The sequence below is a fragment of the Artibeus jamaicensis genome, unplaced genomic scaffold, assembly GCF_021234435.1.
Source record: "Artibeus jamaicensis isolate MK-2021 breed Jamaican fruit bat unplaced genomic scaffold, CSHL_Jam_final contig_47, whole genome shotgun sequence".
Lineage (NCBI taxonomy): Eukaryota > Metazoa > Chordata > Mammalia > Chiroptera > Phyllostomidae > Artibeus > Artibeus jamaicensis.
Window position 1 is genome coordinate 1,998,105 of NW_026521848.1, and position 23,748 is coordinate 2,021,852.

The following is a 23,748-nucleotide window of genomic DNA, read 5'->3' on the forward strand; positions in this document are numbered from 1 at the left end:
GTGGCCCAACTCAAAATCAGAAACTTACTTAAAACCTTTTTTTTGTTCATAAGTTTTTGTTAGTATTTGTGTATGTAATATGTGGCCCAGGACAACTCTTCTCCCGCTGTGGCCCAGAGATGCCAAAACGTTGGACACCCCTGGTAGAACAATGAATTGTATCATTTTGCGTTAAGCTTGAACTTTCCTCTGTGGAAACTATTCGGATGATTCAGAAGGCCACAGCTATGGACAACTGGTGACTGGCATCTTCATCATGACAATATGCCCACTCATGCATCACATCGTGTGCAGAGTTCTTTGGTGAAACATCAAATCACCCAGGTGACTCAGCTCCACTACAGCCCAGATCTGGTGCCCTGCAACTTACAGCTTTTCCCAAAAGTAAAATCACCTTTGAAAGGGAAGAGATTTCAGACCACCAGTGAGATTTAGGAAAATATGACGGGGCAGCTGATGGCAATTTGGAGAACCGTGTAAGGTCCCAAGGTGCCTACTTTGAAGGGGACTGAGGCATCATTGTCCTCTGTACAGGGTTTCTTGTGTCTTGTATCTTCTTCAATACATGTCTCTTTTCCACAGTACATGGCTGGATACCTTCTGGACAGATCATGTATTTTCCACAATTAATCAATGAATGTAAATGATTAAGAAGAAATGAGGACCTAAGGAGTGAGGGAAAGTGAAAAAGAGGTAAGCACCTAGGATGGCAGATCCCAGTGGTTTGGAAGGGTTGTGGGGACTTGGGACACTGGAGGGAGAACACTGGAAAGACAGGTGGTGATGGGTGGGAGAGAGGTGCCCAAGACTGAAATTCTGAAGAGGCTGTGATTGAGACAAGGTCTCAGAACAACCATGGTGTGTGGGGGGGAGGTCTGAGAGGAGGCCAGGTCGGGGAACAGAGGCTGGGGTGGCAGAAGGAAGGATCGCCTACCTGGATATGGAAATCACCAAGAATGATGGGAGTAGGGGAGGTGACAGTGAGCTTGAAGCTAAAATCATGGAGGAGTGAGCAATAACAATCTGGGCCAGCAGATGGTTCACAAGGTGGGTACCATCTACTTTGATGACAAGATTCATAGCTGGGACTTTAGGGAAGGATGGAGAGTTGTCTGGAAGCAGCACCAAGGAGCAAGGAGATGTACCCATTTCTCCCATGTACCCAGAAGGGTCATGGGAGAGCTGGGTTCTGGTTAGAGCAAGAAGGTGACAAGAATGTTCAGTGAAGAGATTGGGGTAATTCATAAATTCTGAAGGCCCCTGGACTTAGGACATGTTGAGCGATGGGATGGAAATGGTTTCCTCCTGGTGGTTTTCTCGTCTGTCCTCAGTGTGCTTATGGTCACATATATAAAGTGCAAATATATAATAGTGCACTGACCAGACATGGAAGCCATGGTTAGCAGTCCTGGTGGAGTAGGTCTGGACAGCGGTCTTTTGCCCAAGAGAGAAAAATCACGCTCCACAGCCTAGGTGCCCGGTTTTCATGGCCGTGGCAGTGCCCCTGTCATCTATTAAAGTTGGTGGGGTAACAAACAAGCCGCAGGAGCTGTGTGTCCTGAGAGCACTAGAGGGCAGCCACACTGCCCTCACCCTCTATCCCCTCTCCACCTGCAGGATTCCAGCCACTGAAGATGGGCGCCCAACCCTCGCTGCAGTGGCGGCTGCCAGCGGACAAGCCCCACAGCCTTGGATGCACTCACTGCCCCCAGAACTGCTCGTGCAGGTGCTGAGCTATGTGCCGCCGGGCGCACTGGTGACCTACTGCCGCTTAGTGTGCCATGCAACGGGCCCACAGTGTGACTGCTGCAGCTGGCTCGTGACTGCAACGCTGAAAGCCATAGACTCTATTCGGTGGTCCAGCACTGCCCACCCAATAGCAAGGCCATTGCTATTGACAGTTTCCACTTTGCGCCCTGGTGCGCTACTGCCTGCGAGCGCCCCTAGGCCGCAACCTCATCTTCAACTCCTGCGGTGAGCAGTGTGTGAGTATGAAGGCCAGAGCCAAAGAACTGTGGGGCAAGGGCGGGTAAACTAAAGCGATAAATGAGTTGGGGAAAGCCAGGAGGCGGAATAAGTGGGCGTGGCCCGGCTAAGAAAACGGGGGTGGGGCCATGGCAGGGAGTCAGGGGCGTGACCGAGGTAGAGGCCCTTGGGAAACTGGGTGGGCAAGGCTAGGCTGTGCGCCATAGAAGGAGACAAAGTGGATGGGCAGGGCAGAACAGAAGGAAGCAGGGGACCGGGCAGTGTCAGGAACCACTAGTGCTGGGACTGTAGAGTCCCGCGAGCTGGGCAAAGGGGGTGGAGCCAGGGGGAGGGCTGAGAAGAAGCCGATTGGTACTGGCGGGGGTGGAGTTTGCATAGAAACTCTTTGGAAGCAAGTGGGTGGGGCCAGTGCAGGTGACGCTAGCAGCAAGTGGGGCCTGGGGCGGGGCCAGGGGACAAGCCGAGTAGTTAAGAGGCAGAAGGAAGATATCTGTGTAGTAGGGTGCCGGAGTGGGCCTGAGGAGAGCTGAGTGACGCGATTGTGGGGTGGAGCCAGGAATGCCAGCTGTTGGGAGGCGGGGCCAGAGTAGAAGAAGCAGGAGGGAGGAGCTTGGTCGGGGAGGGCACGTGGGGTGGTGGTGGACCCTGCTGGGCCAGCTGGCAGGTGAATCTCTTGTCTTCAACCCCATTGTACCACAGAGAGGGCGTCAAAGGCTCAAAGGTGGAACACGGTGGGAATGGCTGGTCCGTGGAAAAGAACCCAACAGTGGTGCTGGGGGCTCCTCCCAGACCTGTTTTGTGACTTCTTTTGAGTGAGTGGCCTTGATCCCTGGGGCAGGGGCTTAAAGGAGGGTGGCGGACCCTACACCACTGTCCTCATCCTCACCCTCACCCACCTTCACCTTCCCCTTATTTATTCATTCAACGAATGGTTGTTGAGGGCTTACTATATACCAGGCAGTGTTTTGTAGGTCAAGATACAAGGAAAAATCGGAAAAATCAGGAACCTGCTGTTTTCATTTGCATTTTAGATGTAGGGTGGGAGGAGACATTAAACACATAAACAGTAAAATAACAAGAACACAACAAAGTACTTACTCTCTGATGCTTTACATATAACTCCTTTAATCCACGACATAGATACATACCATCGTTACCTCCACTTACAAGGCACAAAGGGTTACCAACATCTGGTAAATGGTGGAGCTGGGATTTGAACCCAGGTTATCTGGCTCCAGAGCTTCTGATTAGTTGGTTGATTCTCTTTATCCTTGTGCCCCATCCCCATTTCCTTGTTTCCTGCCCCCATGGTCAACCATTCTCACATGGCATTATCCAGCCTTCTAGTACTTGCCAGTATATTAGGGGTGAAGTAATATCTCATTGCTGTTTTAATTTTAATTTGCATGTTTTTGATTTAGTAATAACTAAGCATCTCTTCATATGCTTGTTAGCTTCTCCGATTCCCTTTTTTATAAATTTCCTGTTCATATTTTCTATTAGAGCTGATGTCTTATTCTTCTTAATAAACAAAAATTTCTCATCTATTCTAGATGTCTGTCCCTTGTCCATCCTGGAAATTGGGAAAATTTCTGTATTAACTCTGTCCATGGTGTTCTTTGTAGTTATTTTCCTATGATCAAATTCCCAGCTCCCCAGCTCCCACAAAGAGAGCCAACCAAAATAAAACCTCGCCACATTCCCTGCTTGCGTGCGGCTTCTTTGGCCCCCACTTTGCGGACCAGAGAACCTCGCCCAGGTGCGCAGACCCCAATAAAGCTCTGTACTGCCTAACTTTGTGGCCGGTTAGCATTTCTTCCTCGGCGGAGCCTAAGAAAACCTTTCATCTATCTCTCTGTCCCTGAGCACTGTGTTCTGTTCCACTGGGCACCTTTGCAGTCTTCCTCCAGTGCGACACAATTTCTGTATTATGGTATATTCAAATGATGGGAGAAGAAGGGCTGTTTACAAAGCTGTAGGCAGACCACAAGGGATGCCACATGACCCCGGGGGCTAGTAACAATGGGGGAAGGGTCATTACCACCTCTAGGCCTGACAGGGGTAAGGGCAGGAAGCAGTTACTGAAAAGTAGGTCAGAGAAGGCTGCGAGGAGAGGGCCCTGTGGAGCTGTGTCTTTCCGTTGACAAACACAGGAGTCCCAAGTGATCCCTTGGGAGGGAGCCAGGAGGTTAAGTAGCCTGATTTTACTCTCTCTTCTCACTTCCATCTTCTGCTGGAGCTTCATTGGCTGACCCGACAGGAAGGAAAGGGTAAGGGTGACTAGTCCATACAGACCTCAGATCTTGGGCCCCCCACACACACACACTTTAGGAGGTCCCAAAATTCCCTGCTCAGTGTGGGCCTCCATTTGTACTCATGTCCTGGTCCCCACAAATATCAGAGGCGGGCCTGCATCCGGGAGTCCAGGACAGGGTGGAAAATAGTGGAGGGATGTGAGCAGCCAATGGGGATGCCCAGCCCATCACCCATCTTGTCTACAGAGCAAACCCCTCAGGCCACTTTGACAGGGTTATCAGAGGAGGCTTCTGGGAGGAGATGACTTTGGGGCTGTGACTGTCTGCTCCACATACTACCCACCACCCACACACCTTCTCCCCTCCCCAGATGGTGCTTCAAGAGGCAGCTTGTGGACCTGGTGATGGAAGGGGTGTGGCAGGAGCTACTGGACAGTGCCCAGGTCGAGATCTGTGTGGCTGACTGGTGAGTGAAGAATGGCAACCTGCCCCTGAACCAATGGTGGTGGCAGCAATTCTGCAAAAGGGACTCGGTTCATGCCCCCATCGATGCCATGAGCTGGCCACTGGTCCTGTGCCCCCTTCATAGTGAGGCTGAGAGGGGAAGTGACACCGCAGTGAGCCCAGAGCTGATGAGGACACCAGCCCACAGTGTCCGTGTCATTATGGATGAGATGAGACATTCACACAGACTACCGAGTCCGGTGGAGGAAAAGGGACAACATGGCTTTCTCTCAAGGGGAGCAAAAGCTGTGGCCCTTGCCGTGACCAACCTTTATTAGGTTTCTCCACACATTACATGATGGTCCTCATTTACTGTGCACAGGTTGCTTTAGGTGGTTACCTTTTACAGAAAACAAAGGAGCCCATGCCACTAATCACATCACAGAAGAGGGAAAATCGCAAATGAAAAGGCAAAAGTGGATGGACCAGTTACACTGGTCCTAGGAAGGTTTAGCATGGATTTTAGGAAGTTATTTTGCAGTAAATGTTTATCCGGTAAGGGAGTTTTTTAGCAAAAAGCAAGACTCAAAGCAGCCTAGGCATATTGCAGGCCCGATTACCCATGAAGAACCTATCCACGGGTGTCGGTCCTGTGCATCTCCGAGCTGGAGCTGGGCCCACGCCACGCAGAACAGTCTCCTACACAGAGCCCCCACTCTGCGTTCCTCTCCATCCTCTTCCCAGCGGTCCTGGGGTTTGCTGTTGGCATGGGGGCCACTGACCGGCTTGGCTCAGTCTGAAACAAGGTATCTCCCCTCACCCACTTCACCACCATCGCCTGCAGCTCTGCCCTGACAAGGGCTTGTGGACACCAAGGCCTCAGAAGGGTTGGCAGCATTGTGCCCTGAAAACTGAGGCTCAGAAGGGGCGGAGTTGGGCCTCCACAGCCTGCAGGCCTATGAGGAGCCCCTCCTCTGAGGGCACTTAGCTCTTGCTCCTCCACAGAAAATCCCGTTGTTTTATTTTTTTAGATTTATTTCTTTATTTTTAGAGAGAGGGAAACAACCATGTGTAGTTGTTTCTCACATGGCCCCCACTGGGGACCTGGCCTGCAACCCAGGCATGTGCCCTGACTGGGAATCCAACTGGTGATTATTTGGTTCGCAGCCCTCGCTCAATCCACTGAGCCACACCATCCAGGGCAGAAAATCCAGTTTCTTCCCTGGGGTTCTGACTCCTCCCCAGAGCAACCAGACTGCTCAGGCTCCTCACCCCGCCCCCCAGGCCATGGTTTCTCCCAGAGCACCACACTCATGCCCCGCCCCACACACACACACCTGATCCAGTCAGTCTCTAGAATCCACCCCAGGAGGGCCCAGGTTCCTCCCCCAGGCTCTGGCCCCATCCTTGGAGCACCAGCCTCTTCCCCCCAGAATCCCAGGCTGATATGGGGTGTGGGCGTGTGCAGCTCTGACCTGATCAAAGTGCCGGGAGGCTCAGCCCCCAGCCTCCCTCCTCCCAACCCATGGACTGGGGGCGTGGTGGGGGAATCAAGGCTCACCGCTACCCGGCAGGTGGGGCACCTAAGAGAACTGCGGCTGCACCTACCAGCTCCGGGTCCGCCTTCTGGATGCGTACAGATATGAAGTGGTCAAGTTCTCTGCCTCACCCAAGCAGTCCTTCAGTGGATGGAGGGAGGCTGCGGACTGGTGGGCCCAGGCACACCTAACCTCTCGCTGTGCTCAGACTCCCGTGTTTGTCCCACCGCTGGGTATCTCTACTAGTAAGGGCCAGCAATCCTGAGTCCTTATCTCATCCCAGGCCCTGTTCGTAGAGTTTCCCCTTTCCTTTCATCAGTACAACAGCCTAGTTGTTGGACATACGTTTACTGAGCACCTGGCTCTATTCCCATTCTAGAGGTGAGGAAACTGAGGCACAGGAGGTCGAGTGACTGCCCCAAAGTCACACTCAAGTGTGCAGGGCTGGATTCAAGCCCAGGATGGCACCTAAGCCTGTGCTGTCAAAATCATCACATCACAGTTATCAAAGTAGCCCTTCGGGTAGTCTGTTTCCACCCCTGCTCCCTCGCCATCCAACGGACCCACCATCCAGAAAGGTTCCATTACGAAGTGAGTCAGATCACCAGTCTGCCCTGCTTGTGGCCCTCCCGTGGCTACATCCCAGAGTAAGAGCCAAAGTCCTCTCATCCTGCTACAGAAGGCAAGGTACCGATCCACACCCCAACATGGATGGGCCTCGCAAACAGTATATTAAACCAAAGAGGCCAGGCCCAAAGGCCACATATTGTAGGACTGCATCTCTATGAAATGTCCAAAATAAGCAAAGCCTTAGAGACAGACAGCAGATACATTAGTGGTTGCCAGGGCGCAGGAGGAGGGAGGAATTGGGGGTAATGGCTAATGGATATGAGGGTTTTTTCCAATGGGGTGATGGAACGTTCCAGAATTAGACAGTGGTGATGGTGGCATAACATTGTGAATCTACTAAAAAAACAACAACACCGAATTGTACAGTTTAAAATGGTTCATTTTATGTTGAGTGAATTTTAGGTCAATAAAAAAAATTTCGAGATAAAAAAGCCAGAAACCAAAGTCCTCCCGTGGCCCCGCGGCCCCACGTTGCCTACTGAGTACCTACCTGACCTCATTTCCTACTTCTGTCCTCACTGTGCTCCAGTCACCCCGACCTCGGGACCTTTGCACTGTGCTCGTATCCGGAACACCTTCCTCCAGATCCTCACCTGGCTCTCTCCCTGCCCTCAGGTGTGTCTGCTCAACTGTCACCTCAGCAGGGCCTTTGCTTACTCACTTCACAGCCTCAGCCTCCTGCAGAATCCCCTCTGCCCACCCCCAGCCCTCCCCAGTGTCTGGGTCCCCTACTGGACGGTCAGTTCCACCAGGCCAGGATCTCTGAGGCGCTTTCTTCATTGCTGTATCCCCAGCACCTACGGCGGGGCCTGGCACCTACTCGATTTGGGGGAATATCAGTCCAGTTGGAGGAACAGGAGCCCACAGGTCCTCACCATCTCATTTTCCTTCCCCACGCAGGTCTCCCACGTCTTCACCGACTTTGCAAGGGCATCGGATACGTGTCTTTTGAGTATGGAAGAGACACACAGTGCTCCTGGGTGGGGCACTGCGGCACCCTTGTGACCCACTCCAGCGTGAGGGTCAGGATCCCACTGTCCCTGAGTAGGCCTTCCAGGACCTACTACCGCCCGCCAGACATCATTGCCAATCACCAGCAGCTTTGTAGCCGGAGCCAGAGGATGCCCAGGGAGCGCTGGGGCCCATGCGGCTTGTTCCCAGCCGGCTTCCTGCAAACCCCACTTGCTGCTTTAGCATGGTAACCCACGTGCCGTGCACCAGGCTGTTCACAGCTTCCCGAGTCAGGGATTCAAGGATTAACTGAGAGTTTTACTTTGCCTGCAAATGGTTTCCTCACATGGGGATGTCAACTGGTAGAACAAGTCAGAAGACAAAGGCCAAAACTATTGCCAATGGGGGGAAACCACTACCAACCTGGGACAGGACCCTCATTGGCAAGTTTCTGAGTTAAGCTGATTGCTGGCAGGGAGCAGAAGCCAGTTCTTAAAGCCTGCCCTGGAGGGAACCCTTTGTTGTTTGGGGGAGTCTCTGGGATTCAGCTCTGAGGCCCCTGCAACTTCCTCCAGCACTAGCCCATCAGCACCTCCCCTTTGCCAGACTGGCACTTTCTTACAGAATCTGAAACCAGGTCTGTGCTGTGCCATCCACCCACACCTCCTGCCTCTGCCTCAGGGGCAGCTTGTTTCCTGTAAGGCCACTCCCTCCTTTTGCCCAGTCAGGTCCATTTACATCCAAATTCCAGGAGCAAGGCAAGCTCTCCTGTCCAGATGCCCCTTGTGTCTCCAGCTCTTTCCCAAGATGGGCACAGCCACCAAAGTAGCTCAGTGAAATTAGTGCTAAATGGGAGGTGACGGGGTGTTGTCTGCAATCAATGCACTTATCTGCCCCCTGCTCTGATCCTAAAAGGCCTTGTGGAGTTTTCTTAACTGTGACAACTTTGCAGGTATGCTAAGCACGGTGCTAGAAGCAGAGGCGGGCAACACGGCTGCAGGGAACAGCTCCGATGCCAGTTCTCAGTGGTTCTCCCAGCAGCGCTCAGGCAGGCACCATTATCAGTGCCATTTAGTCTGGGAGGAAACAGACTGAGTGTAAGGACCTGCCCGAGGCCACCTGGCCAGTAAATGAGGGAGGGGCAGGACTTGGACCTGAGTCAGGCTCCAGAGCCCAAAAATATAAGAACAACCCTGACTGGTGTGGCTCCGCTGGCTAAGCATCATTCAGTAAAGCAAAAGGCCTGCAGTTCAAATCCGAGTCAGAGCACATGCCCGGGTTGCAGTTTTAGTTCCCAGTCAGGGTGCATACGAGAGGCTACCAATCAATGTTTCTCTCTCACATGGATGTTTCTCTCCCTCTCTTTCTCACTCCCTTCCCCTCAAAAAAATAAATAAAACCTTAAAAAAAAAAAGGCTATAAGCACATCTAATCTTAAACTCTAACATGGCCAAGCATAAGATCAGGTCAGGGCAGCATTACTTTCAGGACTGTCTTCTGAGGGATCAAACAGGCCCAGAGAGGGATAACAAACAGACCCAAAGTCACAGAACAACTAGGACACAGAATTCTGGAGAAGCTCCCATGTAGGCAGCAGCAACCCCCATTCAGTCCTTTCTCAATGCCCCCCTTCACTGTCCTCATTACAATTACTTCCATTTTCAGGAGGAAGCATGGGGGTGGGGCTCCCCTTGCCCAGGCCCCAGGGCCAGCAGGAAGGGGAACTGGGTCTCAGTTCTGCCACCAGATGCCAAAACTTAAAACCGAGTCCCTGTCAGCATGTGCTGTGTTCACAGTGTCTACTATCCACCAAAGCCAGCAAAGGGGATGCTGTGGGTAGAGGGCGGGGCGGAGGCCCAGAGGGCATGTCAGCTGCCAAGACCACAGAGAGGGTGAACACGGCAAGTGGTAAACATCACAACCACAGGGTCTGTGTATTTATTGCAAGCCCTTCCTGTGAGGGGGCAATACAGTGCACTGGCCCAGCAGACACAGCCTCCTGACCAACACTCTATACATGGACACCAAGGGTGCTGGCAGAGGGGCACCCTTTTCTAATTCGCACCCAGGACCTCCATGGGCTATGACTGATAGTCCTGATGGAAGAGGGAAAGCCAGGATTTGAACCAGGACAGACTGCTTCGAGAGCTGGCCTGGCTTCCCAAAGATATTGTAGGAACCCAGACACGAAGGTTCTCGTTCTGCATGAATCCCAGCACACCACGCACTTGGTGGTCACTTCTTCTTCTGCACATGGCCACAGTCATACTTGCCACGCACAACCTTGAGCTTGACGCCAGGAAGGTCTTGGGTACGGCCGCCCTGCACAAGCACGACATGATGCTCCTGTAGGGTGTGGCCCTCTCCGGGGATGAAGCAGACCGCCTCGCGGCCTGTGCTGAGGCGCACGCGGCAGCACTTGCGGTTGGCCGAGTTGGGCTTTTTGGGTTTACGAATGAATGTGCGGAGAACTACACCCTTCAGCTGCGGCCGGCCTTCCGTGGGACCCAGTTTTGTAGGTGGCCACTTCGGAGGGCCCCGGCGGTGCATCTGGTTCAGGGTGGCCATGGGGCGAGTGGCCCAGAGCTGGGGGACCAGGGCTATACCTGGAGAGACACAACCGGGAGGGCGCAGGGGAGTTATTATCCCAGGGAACAAACAACAGTACTAGCGATTCAATTCCTGCGTTCCAGGCACTGTTCCAAGCACTTTAAAGATCCCTATTTATATCTCAGGGTACTCATAGATAACAGCAATAACAACTACCATTTATCAAGCAACCACCATGTGTAAGGTTCTATTTTCAGCATTTTACATGAATTAACTCATTTCATTCTGCAAGGGAAGTATTCATTATAATGCTGTTTAAAAACAGTAAAAGCAAACGGGCTCGCAATGTCCGTCTACTGTTCTGTAGTATCACACCTACACTAATTCACGCCATCCCCACAGCAACCCCGTGAGCAGACCGTCAGCTGAACTTTCAAACAGACCCCTTCCCCTCTTCCACTGCACCCACTAGGGTCCTGTCCACCCTCTTCTTCTGTGTCCTCCTCCTGCGTCTTCCCACTCCCACTACCTGCTCCAACATGCAGCCAGAGGGACCCCGTGCACACCTGGGTCAGATAACATCCCTCCTCTTCTCAGAGCCTCCTGTGGGGCCACCTCACTCAGGGTATGAATCAAAGTCCTCCCACAAGTCCCCACACGGCCTGCCCCTGGTACTTCCTTCACCTCATCTCCCCACTCATCCCCTCGTTCACCCGGCTGCAGCCTGTGTCCCCAAACACACCAACAGAAATCACAGCAGTGTGGCTGCACTGTAGGAAGAGGAAAGGCAGGTGGGGGAGGGAATATATTTCCAAGGCAGACCCATGGGATCTGCTCATGGATAGAATGGAGGATGCAAAAAGACTCAAAGATAGCTGGATTCTCGACAGCACTCATTGTGCACCTACTGTGTCTTGGCCCCAGTAATGGAGACACAGCGGTGACTGAGACAGCCCTGGATCTCCATGCCCCCTTAAGAGTTCCAGGTCCAATTTGAGGTCCATTCTTTCCTCTGTCACTGGCATAGATGACCTTTCTTTTCTTTTTAAGATTTTATTTATTTACTTTTAGAAAGAGGGGAAGGGAGGGAGAAAGAGAGTTAAAGAAACATCGGTGTGTGAGAGATACATTGACCGATTGCTTCTTGCATGTACCCAACTGGGAAACCTGAGCCACACCCAGGTATGTGCCCTGACCAGGAATCAAACCTGCAACCTTTTGGTTTGCAGACCAGTGCTCAACCCACTAAGCCACACCAGCCAGGGCCGGATGCCCTTTCATACCCTAAGTCCCCTCTATATACAGGATAGGTCCTGGCCCTCCTGTCCATTTCCACATCTTTGTCTCTTACAGCAGAATCCTCAAAGGGAATGAAACATTTCTAGCAGTCTCTTCCTAGTGGTGTGCCTTTCAGCAAGACTCTTCACCTCTCAGTGTCTCAGTGTCCTCCTTAATCAAGTCTCCCTCCTGAGCACCATGTGTGAGAGGCTACCATGAAACCTGCATGTTAAGCTAACCCAGATTCTCCAGGCAGAGTGCAGGCCTATCGTGCTCAGCCTTGTGATCCTTGGTGAGTGGCAAACAGAAGGTGCTTAATAAAGGTTTGCATAGTAAATAAATGAATGAAATACCTCACAAAGGGCATGGCCCATGAGAAGTATTTTAACGTTTGTAGGAGTTCATAAACAAAGCATCCCACTCAGTGCCTGGCACATACACGGCTCTTGAAAAATATCTGCTGAATGAATGAGTTAAACACCTTGCTTGGATGTCTCCACCACGGTGGTAATTTAGTAAGTACAGCAGTTACTAAAGAAATAAGTAACTGAACCAAACTCCTGGTACTCAACCGATGCAAAGTAGCCCTCAATGCAACCACTGTTCACATCTTGCTTTTTGCACCCCGAGCTCCGCCAAAACCCATTGTGCAACCATCCTTGACTTAAAACCCTGATTCCCTCAGGTCTGCGGCAGAGGCACTTAAGTCCCAGAGGAGATAACCCTCATCCAGCCTCATCTCTGCAGCCCAAGCCTCCCACTTACCATAACTTAGGGATGTGTTGAGACCACGAAGAAGATGGGACCAGGACATTCCGCGCCTGCAGGGTTCCTGTATTAGTGGATAACAGACTCAGTAAGGAGTAAGGAGAAGTGGCTGTAGTTGGGCAAAGATCCAAATCCTCCCCTTCCCGCCCTCAGAACCTTCTGGTTAAACTTAAGGAATGTCCTGTAACGCCCTTCTGTGGATAGGCTCTGGATACTAAAGTAAAGGGAAACTGAGAGAACAGGAGAGGTTTACAGATGGCCCAGAATCCCTTCGACCTTACCTAAACCCTAGTAAGGCCCGCAGACACGCTAAACCCGGCTCTTTGTGCTTCCGGAGGCTAGCCTGGCCGGGATTGGCTAGTTCTGCCTCTCACGTCAACGAAGGGCGTAGCACAGACTGCTATTGGGCAAGGACAGAGTCAATCTCGGTAAATTTTTCTTGGATACGGGAGGGGCTCAACTGTTCCAGGGTCTGAGTGGCTCATCCTAACCAGGACGACTGCTTTGCAATTGGTCTAAACGCGGAGTGGACGGGACGAAGGGTGTGTGTCTGCTAATCTTCCTGCCAAGATGGCTGCGTCCACAGCGCGGCGTTTGTGGTCTTTGGTGACCTGCCGACGGATCCGGCCCCGGAGAGGTTGCCTCTGCAACCAGAGCCCAAGGAGGAGTTTCACAACCGAGAGACGAAACCGGAACCTCCTGTACGAACACGCACGCGATGGCTATAGTGCACTCCCTCAGCTGGACATGGAGCGGCTCTGCGCATGCCCTGAAGAAGCCGCGCTCACCCTGGAGCACCGCAAGGGGGAGCTGCGGCCGGAAGACCTGCAGGCGATCGTGAGTGCGCTTGCGCGGGTCAGCCTTCAGGGGCCGGGGTGCTTTGCCTACTAGCTGTACGCTTTACGGGGGGAAATGTGCGTGCGAGACACTCTCCAGCTGGGAGCGGTCTTGTTGCAGGAATTTTAGTTCCCTCCCGAGTGTAACCAGTATTGTGCCACGTGGCCCTGCACAGAGTGTGCCAGTTGTGCACGGAGTGCAAAGTCCCTGTTCTCTAAACTAACCATTATGCGCCTGTCCCATAAAGCGGGCTGGGTATCTACTCTGCACTAGGAACTTTGTGCCAATGTCCCCTGTGCTTCGATTTCATGCCAGGCTTAGCCTGGGACCAAATGCAAAGGCGAGGGGAGGAGGGGAGTGAATCTGACGGGGTGGGAGAGTGGGAGTGGTTCTTGCCTTTAGAGAATGAAAGATCCTGCATCTGCCCCACGCATAACAGGCAGTTAAATAGGGTTATTTAACGAATGAACCGGTATGTGGGAAGCGCCTGTCTATGTTTCTGGTGTTGAGAATAGGTGGTGAATAATAATAAAATACTCAGCATTTATGTAATGCTATCTTTTGGGGAACTGGAACCTGGATCACCATACTTCTAGGTGGGGAATGGTGAGGACCCCAAATCCATGCGGCCCTCGCTTGGATTTGCCTACCATTCTCTTCCAAGTGCTTTGTACATATGAACCTCATTTAAGTTTTGCAAGAACGCTGGGAAGAAGGTGTCATTCTTTCCCCCATTTTATCAGAGGAGAAGCTAAGGCTCAGAAAAGATAATTACCCATATTTTTCGGATTATAAGGCGCACTCCCCCCTCCCCACCCCCACTGCCACCATTTGGGTGGAATAATGGCTGTTAATGCTGCTGTTGAGTTCTGTTTACATTTACAGTAGCGGAATATTATGTTATTTATGTTATTAAATATTTTACCACTTTTTTTTGCTTCAAAATTTTTTTCCTATTTTCCTATAAAACCCGGATGCAACTTATGGTCCAAAAAATACAGTAACTTACCCCAAATCATGATGCTTGTAAGTGACAGGTGGGAATTTGAACAATGCTGTTTGGCTCCGGAAGCCAGTCTTGACTACTCCACTATGCTTACTGGTGAGCAGGGCAATCTGAGTTCACAGTCTATGAAAGAAAGATATTTAACATAAAAACATAAAATAAGTCTTTGGTAAGTGCTGTGATGAGAGTAAAGGACATAGTACTGGGAGGGCTTCTCAGAGGAGGTGGCATTGGGCAGACATTTGTGGAGTGAGTGAGGTTAGCCAGGGGAACAGAGGAGAAGAGTGTACCAAGTAGAAGGACCAGCACTACCCCCAAAGCATACAGGCAGGTAATTTAGATTGTCACCGCCTTTACTCGGGTCTTCCAAACTTTGTGGCTGAGAGTAAGAAACATCGCACATCCTGATCGTGGACACACAGCCAAAGATGAAGCCAAAGTTTTATCGACAATACTTGCTCTTACTATGCGTGATGTATTCTTATGTTTTATTATATTTAATTTTAAAACTGCTAGCTTAGACCCCCTTTAGGATGGCTCTTATCAAGAAAGCAGGAAATAACAAGTTTGGGCAAGGGTATAAAGAAATTAGAACCCTCTGCTTTGTTGGTGGGAATGTAAAATGTTACGTCCACTTTGGGAAAACGGTCTGGCAGTGCATCCAAAAATGAAATACAGAGTTACCATGTGACCCAGCAATTCCTCTTCTGGGTATATGTCCCAAAGAACTGAAAGCAGGTACTTGAACAGATATTTGTACACTGATTCTTGTGGCAGCATTGTTGACAATAGCCAGTGTGTGGAAATAACCTGCGTGTCCATTGACAGATGAATGGATAAGCAAAATGGGATGCGCGCGCGCGCACACACACACACACACACACACACCGGAATATTGAGCCTTAAAAAGGAAGTCTTGCCGTATGCTATATCATGGATGAACCTTGAGGACATTGTGCTGAGTGAAAAAGTCCACTTATAAAAAGACATACTATGTGATTCCACTTAGAGTAGTCAGTTTCATAGAGACAGAAGAATGGTGGTTGCCAGGGGCTAGGGGAGGGGAGAATGGCAGTTAGTGTTTAAGGCTGCACAGTTTCAGGTGGGGAAGATGAACAAGTTCTGTAGACAGGTAGGGGTCAAGATAGCACAACAGTGTGAATGTACTTTATGCCACTGAACTGTACGCTTAAAAATGACAAAATCGGTAAATTTGATGTACATCTACCACAGTGTTTTAAAGTGCAGATTTAGAGATCCTAAATGAATGTTATAACCCAGTAATGGGTCACATTCCAAAGCTTAAAAAACACTTCTTTGGGGTATGAAGTGTGAAGCCGGATGTGGCACGTGGCTTTACAGGTACTAGCAGCCCACGGTGAGCATGAAGTGTCCAGGGATCATTCAGGAGGAGCCACCAAGCGGGTAGCAGCCCACCCTGGGGTTAGCTTGTCCCTTCAGACTCCCAGCCCGGAGCAGTAAGACAGCATCTGTACCATTTTGTCAAAGGGTAACTGCAACCAGAGAGGGCAAAGGGGCTTGCCCAGGGACCTGGGCTCCCAGAGAGCCCCCACTCCAATATGTGTACCCAGGGAGGGATAGCTGCAGTGCCGGCCTTTCTCGCCCCTCCTGACCTGAGTAGAAGAGTGCAGGGTTAGCGGCTGTGGCAGCCCCTAGGATAGAGGCTCTTTTGCTCTAACGTGGGAATCAAGAGTTGAGTGCTGGCAGGGCCTCAGCTCCACGTCCCTTAGTGTCCAGATCCTGTCGTCTTCTTGCTTCGTGTCCCGTAGGATGTTGTCATGTTCAGCGATCCTTAGGGTCCACCGTCCAATCCAAAAGGACTGAAAAAGAAGCAACGGGAAGTCCAGTAATGAAGAGAAGCAGGGAAGAACGGCAACCCTGCGCAGTGAGGGTCTCCAGCTCGCCCGACCGCTGGTCTGGGCAGCCAGTGGGGTGAGGTTCCAGCCAGAAGAGGCAAAGGATGGGGGCCACTTCACACCTTTCCCTGCTGTGTCTGCCCCCAGATCTCGACATGGCAGGAGCTGAGGCAGCTGCAAGAGCAGATCCAGAGCCTGGAGGATGAGAAGGGAGCCGTGGCTGAGGCAGTGCGGGCCCTGCTGGTGAGCATGGGGGTCCCAGGTCGGGGGAGGGGGGCCAGGATGCCTCTGGCAGCTTTTTCTTCTTTTTTTTTTTTAATCCTCATCCAAGGATATGTTATTGATTTTAGAGAAAGAAGAAATGGGGGAGGTGAGAGAGAAACATTGATGTGAGAAACATCAATCAGTTGCCTCCCGTACGTGCCCTGACCAGGAATCAAACTTGAAGCCCTTGGGTGTATGGGACGATGCCCCAACCAACTGAGCCGCACAGCCGGGGCACCTCTGGCTGCTGTAACGAGAAACCCAGTGGGAGGAACTTGAAGGAGGACGTGGACATTGATCACCTCACACAACAGGCTGTCCGGGACACTGGGGTTGATAAATCAGCAGCTCCCCCAGCATCCCCACCCCAGTTTCTTCCCCTCTCCCTCTACCCGTGACTTCACTGTGGTGATTTGAACTCAGTTTCCCTCTCACAGTTCCAAGATGGATGCCGTAGTACAGTGTCTCCTAGTGACTCTGCCAGAGGCAGGAAATGGCACTTCTCTGGCTTGAGTGCCTTTCGAGAGCAGGGAGACCTTCGCTGGAGCCTCCAGCAGAGTGCCCTCATCCTCATAGGCCAAGACCCCACCTCCACACCTGTCAGCAGCAAGAGGCAGCCTCAGCTGCGCCCACGTTCCCTGAACCCCAGGCTGCCTGGGCGGGCAAACTGAGCCCGGGGCCTGTGGGAAAGGAGGAAGGAGGGCAGGCGAGTTTGGAATAGACAGCCAGCGGCATCCACCATGGAGGGCTGAAAAATAGTCACAAAAATAATAGCAGACGTTTACATATGAAACACTGTGTACCGGGCACTGTCCTAGGTTCTTTCCTTACTCTTGATTCTCTCAACTCTGAGACAGTTACAGTACAAACCCAGTTCAGGCTGAGGCTCAGAGCCAGGAAGTGTGAGCGGCAGGATTTGCACCCCGCCCGCATTGGGGCTGCTCTTCACCACCCTGCTGGAAGGCCTCTCGCAACACTGAATGCATCTCCCAGGGACCTACTGCGGCCGTGCCGGGCCCTGGGCCGCATGAAGCACAGGGGCAGATAACGAAAACAATACAGCTGAGCCCTGGCCGGGTGGCTTGGCTGGTGGGGGTGTTGTCTCATGCACCAAACGTTTGCGGGATTGATTCCCGTCAGGGCACATACCCAGGTTGCAAGTTCAACCCTGGTCCAGTCATATACAGGAGGCAACCAATCAATGTTCCTCTCTCACGTGGATGTTCCTCTCTTTCTCCTTTCCTCCGTCCCTCTCTTTCTACAAACGATGAAACCCGTCCTCAGGTGAGGATTAAAAAACAAACAGACACACAGTGGACCTTGGTGAGTGGTCAGTGAGTGCCAGCACATCGTCTCAGGGAAACTGCGCGCTGGGCTGCTGGGGGCCCTGCTATTGTCCCGTTTTGCAGTGGGGATACCAAGGCTCAGAGAGGGCAGAGAGGGCACACAGCTGCTCAGCACGGAGCACCCAGACCAGGTCTGTCTGATTCCCTCTGCTGCTCGGCTTCATAGAGGCTCAGAGTGTCAAAGGCCCTTGGTTGCAGGCCTCTAAATACATACTCACGGGCTGCCTTTCCGAGCCTCAGTTTTCTGGTCTACAAAGCGAGGTCATGTTGGTGCCAACCTCACGGAGTACACTATGAAGAAACAGGATTGTGGGAGGGCCCTCTGTACAGAGCCAGGCATGAGGCAGCACTCAATAAAGAGGGCTGCAGCGATGATTACTGTTAGGTAATTTTGCCTCCTCCCAGCTTTACTGGCAAAAACTGAGGCGCAGGCCAGGAGGGGCCCAGCCAGGCATTAGCAAAGCAAGGAATTTGGATCCCTTGGCCCTGTTTGACTTTTCACCCTCCCCCCTCCCCACTTCCAACTTCATCAACCTAATCACCTTGTCTCTCTCTATTCTACCAGGTGAACCAGGACAATAAGCAAGTGCAGCAGGTACGGGGGGAGGTGCCGTCCTATCCCTGGTGGGGGCTGGGCAGCAGGTATCATATCAGTCATGACTGCCCCATTCTGTGTGACAGTGACGGTCATGATTCCTCCATTGTATGTGGCAACTCAAACAGGATTAAGGAAAAAAGAAAACCAGGCAGTATCGATTCATGAGGCACTATCGAACTAAAATGTGAGCTTCAGGTACAGCTGGATCCAGGTCCTGGCTTCATATTTGGTTCTGCTTCCCTCTTATTCCCAGACCAGCATTCTCCCTCTGGTGGAAGGATGCAGTCAGGCACGGAGAGAACTGCGTCCCTGATAGCTCCAGCCATAGTCCTAGGGCCGATTCTCATGAGTTTGGCTTGTGCCATGTGCCTGTCTTTGAGCCAATCACTGGCCGAGGCAGTGGAATGTTCTAGTAATCCAGGCCTGAGTCACATCCCCATGGACGTGCCATGTGAAGGGGAGGGGAGAAGGGAGGTTTCCTAAAGGAAATTAAGGATATTGGGCCCAAAGAAGAGGCAACAAATGTCTCCCACAAGGATCTGCCGGCTAGGATCCTGGTCGGGCTGGTTGAGGGACTCCGCCACCCTGTCCTGGGGTGACCCTGCTTGCTCCGCCCCCAGGACCCCCAATATCAGAGTCTACGGGCACATGGTCGGGAGCTCCGGAAGCAGCTCGTGCTCCTGTACCCCAAGAAGGCCCTGCTTGAGGAGCAGTTCTACTTGCAGGCACTGAGGCTGCCCAACCAGACCCACCCAGACGTGGTAAGCCCAGCGCTGGGCAGCCGGCGGCCAGGGGCTTGCCTCGTGTCCCCTTCCCAGTGATGCCCTCTGTCTCCCTTCAGCCCATCGGGGATGAGAGCCGGGCCCGAGTGCTGCACGTGATTGGAGACAAACCAGGTGGGCCACGCAGACCTAGGAACCCTGGGCCGGGGGCGGGGCTCCTAGGGTCCGGGACTGTGCTGGCACCTGTAGAACCCCGGGCACAGTGGGAGGTGGCTCCAGCTCGCTGCCTCGCCGGCTCTGGCTGGGCTCTGGCCAGGGTGTCTGTGGGGCGGTCACCTCACCCCATTGTGCCCGCTCCCCCTGCCGTCTCTGTGTGTACCCAAGTGGGCGTCTGGCTGGCTGGCGGGCTCCGTCATGGGCCCCTTCTCTCATGCGCTTTTCCTCCCCGGCTCTGTGTGTCTCCCTCTCTCTCCAGTTCTCTCCTTTCCACCCAGTGTTCCCTTCTCCTCTCCTGTCTCCCTTCCCCTCCTCTCTACCTCCTTTCCAGCTTCCATCTCTGCCTCCGTCTCGTTCCCTCTCTTTCTCTTTGTTCCTCACTCTGTGTCTTTCTCTCTTCTCTTTCTTCCTCTCTCTGTCCCTTTTCCAGGGCTGTTTGCCTCTGTCTCCCTTTCCCTCCCTCTGTCTTACCGCCTTTCCTTCCCACTGTCTCTCTAACCTTTTTCTCTGTCCCAGTCCCCCTGCCCCTTCTCACCCCATTGCTTTTTATCCACATCCAGCTTTCTCCTTCCAACCCCGGGGCCACCTGGAAATTGCCGAGAAACTCGACATCATCCGTCAGAAGTGAGCCCCCCCCCCCCCCCCGCCACCCCAACAGCTGGCTGCCGGCTCTGCCTCCCCCTGCCCAGCACGGGATGTTGAACCACCAAGGCCACACCCTACATGAATGTTTGATGCCCGGTCTCCCGTTTGACAGCTGGGCCTCTGCCCCAGGGTGCATGGGGCCCCCTCTCCCCACCCAGCCCTCCCCCACACGCCCCACCGCTGTGCCCATCTGTCTCCCAGGCGCCTGTCCCACGTGTCTGGCCACCGCTCCTATTACCTGCGCGGGGCTGGAGCCCTCCTGCAACACGGCCTGGTCAACTTTACACTCAACAAGCTCATCCACCGGGTATGGGCAAGGCCGGGCAGGCTGCCTGGAGGGGGAGGCATTGAAGCTGAGCTCAGAAGGCTCAAAAAGTGCTGAGAAGGGGTACGACCTGTTCCAGTCCCTGTTTTCAGAACTTTCTGTATCATTCATTTATGTACCACTTAATGTTTATGGCAACTTTATGAGGTGGGTGCTAGTGTTACCCCCACTGTAGAGATGGAGAAATTGAGGCCTAGGCAGGGAAGTAAGTAGCCCAAGGCCTTAAGGCTCAGCAGTGGGTGCAAGGCAGAGCCGTCCTTGTAACGACTACACTCGCCGCCTGCCCGTCACATAAAGGAGTGTTGGGGAGACCGTGTGCTCTGAAACCGGAGGGGTCAGCAGGCGCTGAACGCATGGGTCATGGCCGTGGTGAGGGCCTTGGATGTTACCCGGGGACCCCCGGGTCTTTATTTAAGCAGGCGAGGAACACAGGCACACTGTACTTCTGGCTGCCCCTTGCGGGATAATTTGAGTGTGGAAGCCATGAAGCACCAGAAGAGGGTCCCAGAGACAGGGACCCCAGGGCCGGCCCCAAGCCCACTGCTTGGGCTTTGCTCAGTTTCCTCTGGAGTGGGTGGAGTGACAGGGGCACCACTGGCCCGTCTGCAGTGTCCCTTCTTCAGGCCCCAGCTCGGCATCCGGCGGGGGTCCTGCCTGTGCTCCTCACCCCTCCCCCTCCCCCACACAGGGCTTCACCCCCATGGCGGTGCCGGACCTTCTCCGAGGAGCTGTGTTTGTGAGTGAGGACTCTGTTCTCTCTGCCAGGCTGTGCCTCAGGCCCTGTTCGGGGGGGCTCCGGGCAGGGAGACCAGTCTGTCCCCTGAGGAAAGAGTCCTGGGGCTGGTTTGAGGGATCAGGACGGAACTGGGAGGCCGGGGTGATGCCAGATGCTTCTAGGGGACAAGTAGGGGTTGTGACCGCAAGGATGGAGGATGCCATGGTTACCTGCCCCACACCCCTGTGGTTTGGCCTCCTCCTCAGGAAGGCTGCGGGATGACCCCAAATGCCAACCCGTCCCAAATTTACAACATTGACCCCTGCCGCTTTGAAGACCTCAGCCTGGCCGGGACAGCAGAGGTGGGGCTTGCAGGTGAGCGCCCGCCCGGGGCCAGGGGCTGTGAGTCCACCTCCAGTGTCCTCAGAGCAGGGGGACAGCGGGGGGACAACCCGGAGCATACTGATGGGGGCAGCCGCCTGCCTGGGACACCTCAGCAACCCCAAGGCCGGACAGGTGCATCCTCAGGTTGTCGGCTGCACCCCGACAGGAGGTTGCATCTGCCAGAGGGGACACCTTTTCTGATCCTCTCAGAAGTTGTCTATGGATGGGAGGAGGCCCTGGCTGACCCATTCTGTCCCCCTCTCCTCCCAGGCTACTTCATGGACCACTCTGTAGCCTTCAGGGACCTGCCGGTCAGGTGATGCCCAGTTCCTGTATACCTTGTCCCCACCTGTGTGTGACATGCCCTCTCCCCTCCCTGACCTCCCCCCTGCCCCCCCAGAATGGTTTGTTCCAGTACCTGCTACCGGGCAGAGACGGACACTGGGAAGGAGCCGTGGGGGCTGTATCGAGTGCACCACTTCACCAAGGTTGGCGCAGTGGGCGCTGCGGGGGGTCCCCCCAACAGCCTGGGGTCTCCTGACTCCCGTGCCCCTGCTCTGCCCCAGGTGGAGATGTTTGGGGTGACAGGCCCAGGGCTGGAGCAGAGCTCGCAGCTGCTGGAGGAGTTCCTGTCCCTGCAGATGGAGATCCTGACGGAGCTGGGCTTGCACTTCCGGTGCGGAGGGGGCGGCTGTGGTGGGGGGTGAGGGGCTCAAGGAGGCAGATGCCAGGCTGGTGCTTCTCCATTTTGAAAATCCTCCCACTTCTCCCACTGCCCCCTTTTCCCTGTATTACCATTATATACAGGCTCTCTGCCCACCAGTCTCTGAAGTCCTCGTTAGGGTTATGGGATTGTAACCACAGCATAAAGAGCACGGGGTTGAGACCCAGGCCCCTTCCTCCCTGTTGCTCTCCATCCCCAGGGTGCTGCCTCCCCACGGCCCCGCGAGAAGGGGGCACGCCCCTGGGTGTTGGATGTCTGCTTCCCCTCTCACCGCCAGTCACGTGTAGCTTTCAAAAGAGACAAATGGAAACATTTTTCTGGGTGACCCATTACAAAAACTGGGGGTGCCGTTATTACAGGCGGTGTGACTGGCCGTGGTGAACGGCCCGGAGATGTGGCCCAGGGCCTTTTCCCCTCCCCGGCCTCTCCCATCAGCTCCTCCTGTCCCTCCTCCTGTATCAGCTGCTCCGTCACCAGCCCCTGCCTCAAGGAGGTGCCCCCTCTGCCACTGTCTTTGTGACTTCCATTGCCCACCCTTTTGGCTGCCTTCTCTTCCATCGTTTCTCTTTTTTCCCTCCTCTTCCTCACCCTGAACTTCGCCTTTTCTTGCTCCATGGCTGCAGGGTTCTGGACATGCCCACCCAGGAACTGGGCCTTCCTGCCTACCGCAAGTTCGACATTGAGGCCTGGATGCCAGGCCGGGGTCGCTTTGGCGAGGTGAGCCCCCGCTCCCGTGGGGACGCGGGGTGGAAGGCGGATGACAGCGCCCCCCACGCCTGATCCCCTCAGCCCAACCCCACCCCCTTTTCCAGGTCACCAGTGCTTCCAACTGCACAGACTTCCAGAGCCGCCGCCTCCACATCATGTTCCAGACGGAGGCTGGGGAGCTGCAGTTCGCCCACACGGTGAGCACCTGCACCTCCCCGCGCCCACACCCACACCCACACCATGGCCTCAGCCCCTCCCTGGGACGCCTGGCAGGCGCCGTCTGAGCATGGCCCTCTCCCAGGTGAATGCCACCGCCTGTGCTGTCCCCCGCCTGCTCATCGCCCTCCTGGAGAGCAATCAGCAAAAGGTGAGAGGCTGAAGGACTGCGCCCGGAGGGGCAGAGGGCTCCTGCAGCGGCAGCGGCCTGAGCTCTGCTCTGTCCCCAGGACGGCTCGGTCCTCGTGCCACCTGCTCTCCAGCCCTACCTCGGCACCGAGCGGATCACGGCTCCCACCCATGTGCCTCTCCAGTACATCGGGCCCAACCAGCGCCAGAAGCCCAGGCTCCCGGGACAGCCTGTCTTGAGCTGAGGACTCATCAGCCACCGGGGTCATTGCTGCTTCTTGGACCTCAGGGGACCCTGGGGCCCTGGGATCTGTTGTCCTGGGACCGTCCTGACATCTGTGTGCCTCACATCAGCTCCACGCCTGGGCCTGTGGACTTCAGGGTCTACCTCTCCCTCTTCCCTACTTCCTTACAATCAGTTAGTGACCCTGTTGTCACTGGGGGTCCCAGCCTGTACTGAGAGGCAGGACATCTGGGAACCTGAAGGCTCTAGGGGTGGGGAAAGGAGAGAGGCCTCCACACTTCCTTCCTCCTCCCCTCCCTACCTCAGTGCTTAGCAGAAGGTCCACAATAAATGGTCAGAACATTGGCCTTCATGGATCTGTGAGCAAAGGAGATGGTCTTGGCCAGCTTGCG

General features: G+C 53.9%; 3 protein-coding genes across 4 annotated transcripts; 2 read left to right on the plus strand and 1 right to left on the minus strand.

Annotated features, from left to right (window-relative positions):
- The first annotated feature begins 1,621 nt into the window (after window positions 1-1,621).
- Window positions 1,622-9,198, plus strand: FBXO17 (F-box protein 17). 2 transcript variants are annotated; one of them, XM_053667502.1, is made up of 5 exons: window positions 1,622-1,974; window positions 2,688-2,798; window positions 4,612-4,707; window positions 7,383-7,468; window positions 7,754-9,198. In XM_053667502.1, the coding sequence occupies exons 1-5, from the start codon at window positions 1,694-1,696 to the stop codon at window positions 8,053-8,055; spliced, it is 876 nt and encodes a 291-aa protein (XP_053523477.1). In that variant the 5' UTR covers window positions 1,622-1,693; the 3' UTR covers window positions 8,056-9,198. The 2 variants fall into 2 exon arrangements, 1 of the variants encoding a protein (XP_053523477.1); XR_008392085.1 differs by lacking the exons at window positions 7,383-7,468; window positions 7,754-9,198 and adding an exon at window positions 4,831-4,891 and having other exon boundaries at window positions 1,622-1,985.
- A 515-nt stretch (window positions 9,199-9,713) lies between these two features.
- Window positions 9,714-12,590, minus strand: MRPS12 (mitochondrial ribosomal protein S12). Its single transcript, XM_037133029.2, has 3 exons — window positions 12,557-12,590; window positions 12,398-12,464; window positions 9,714-10,410 (listed from the first exon to the last, which is right to left on the minus strand). The coding sequence occupies exons 2-3, from the start codon at window positions 12,444-12,446 to the stop codon at window positions 10,040-10,042; spliced, it is 420 nt and encodes a 139-aa protein (XP_036988924.1). The 5' UTR covers window positions 12,447-12,464; window positions 12,557-12,590; the 3' UTR covers window positions 9,714-10,039.
- A 251-nt stretch (window positions 12,591-12,841) lies between these two features.
- On the plus strand, window positions 12,842-23,708 carry SARS2 (seryl-tRNA synthetase 2, mitochondrial). Its single transcript, XM_037132970.2, has 16 exons — window positions 12,842-13,237; window positions 16,268-16,363; window positions 18,296-18,325; window positions 18,949-19,089; window positions 19,170-19,224; window positions 19,827-19,890; window positions 20,113-20,218; window positions 20,925-20,972; window positions 21,218-21,326; window positions 21,606-21,651; window positions 21,736-21,823; window positions 21,902-22,011; window positions 22,683-22,776; window positions 22,872-22,964; window positions 23,069-23,134; window positions 23,214-23,708. Exons 1-16 carry the CDS (start codon window positions 12,971-12,973, stop codon window positions 23,355-23,357), a joined length of 1,557 nt encoding a protein of 518 aa, XP_036988865.2. The 5' UTR covers window positions 12,842-12,970; the 3' UTR covers window positions 23,358-23,708.
- The last annotated feature ends 40 nt before the right edge of the window (window positions 23,709-23,748 follow it).

Coding starts and splice junctions, on each gene's coding strand:
- FBXO17 (XM_053667502.1), top strand. CDS start 1,694: ATGCACTCACTGCCCCCAGAACTGCTCGTGCAGGTGCTGAGCTATGTG. Junction 2,799..4,611: donor TGTTTTGTGACTTCTTTTGA/GTGAGTGGCCTT, acceptor TCCCCTCCCCAG/ATGGTGCTTCAAGAGGCAGC. Junction 7,469..7,753: donor GGCTCTCTCCCTGCCCTCAG/GTGTGTCTGCTC, acceptor TTCCCCACGCAG/GTCTCCCACGTCTTCACCGA.
- SARS2 (XM_037132970.2), top strand. CDS start 12,971: ATGGCTGCGTCCACAGCGCGGCGTTTGTGGTCTTTGGTGACCTGCCGA. Junction 16,364..18,295: donor AGGCAGTGCGGGCCCTGCTG/GTGAGCATGGGG, acceptor CTATTCTACCAG/GTGAACCAGGACAATAAGCA. Junction 23,135..23,213: donor TGGAGAGCAATCAGCAAAAG/GTGAGAGGCTGA, acceptor CTCTGTCCCCAG/GACGGCTCGGTCCTCGTGCC.
- MRPS12 (XM_037133029.2), bottom strand. CDS start 12,446: ATGTCCTGGTCCCATCTTCTTCGTGGTCTCAACACATCCCTAAGTTAT. Junction 10,411..12,397: donor CAACACATCCCTAAGTTATG/GTAAGTGGGAGG, acceptor GTGTCTCTCCAG/GTATAGCCCTGGTCCCCCAG.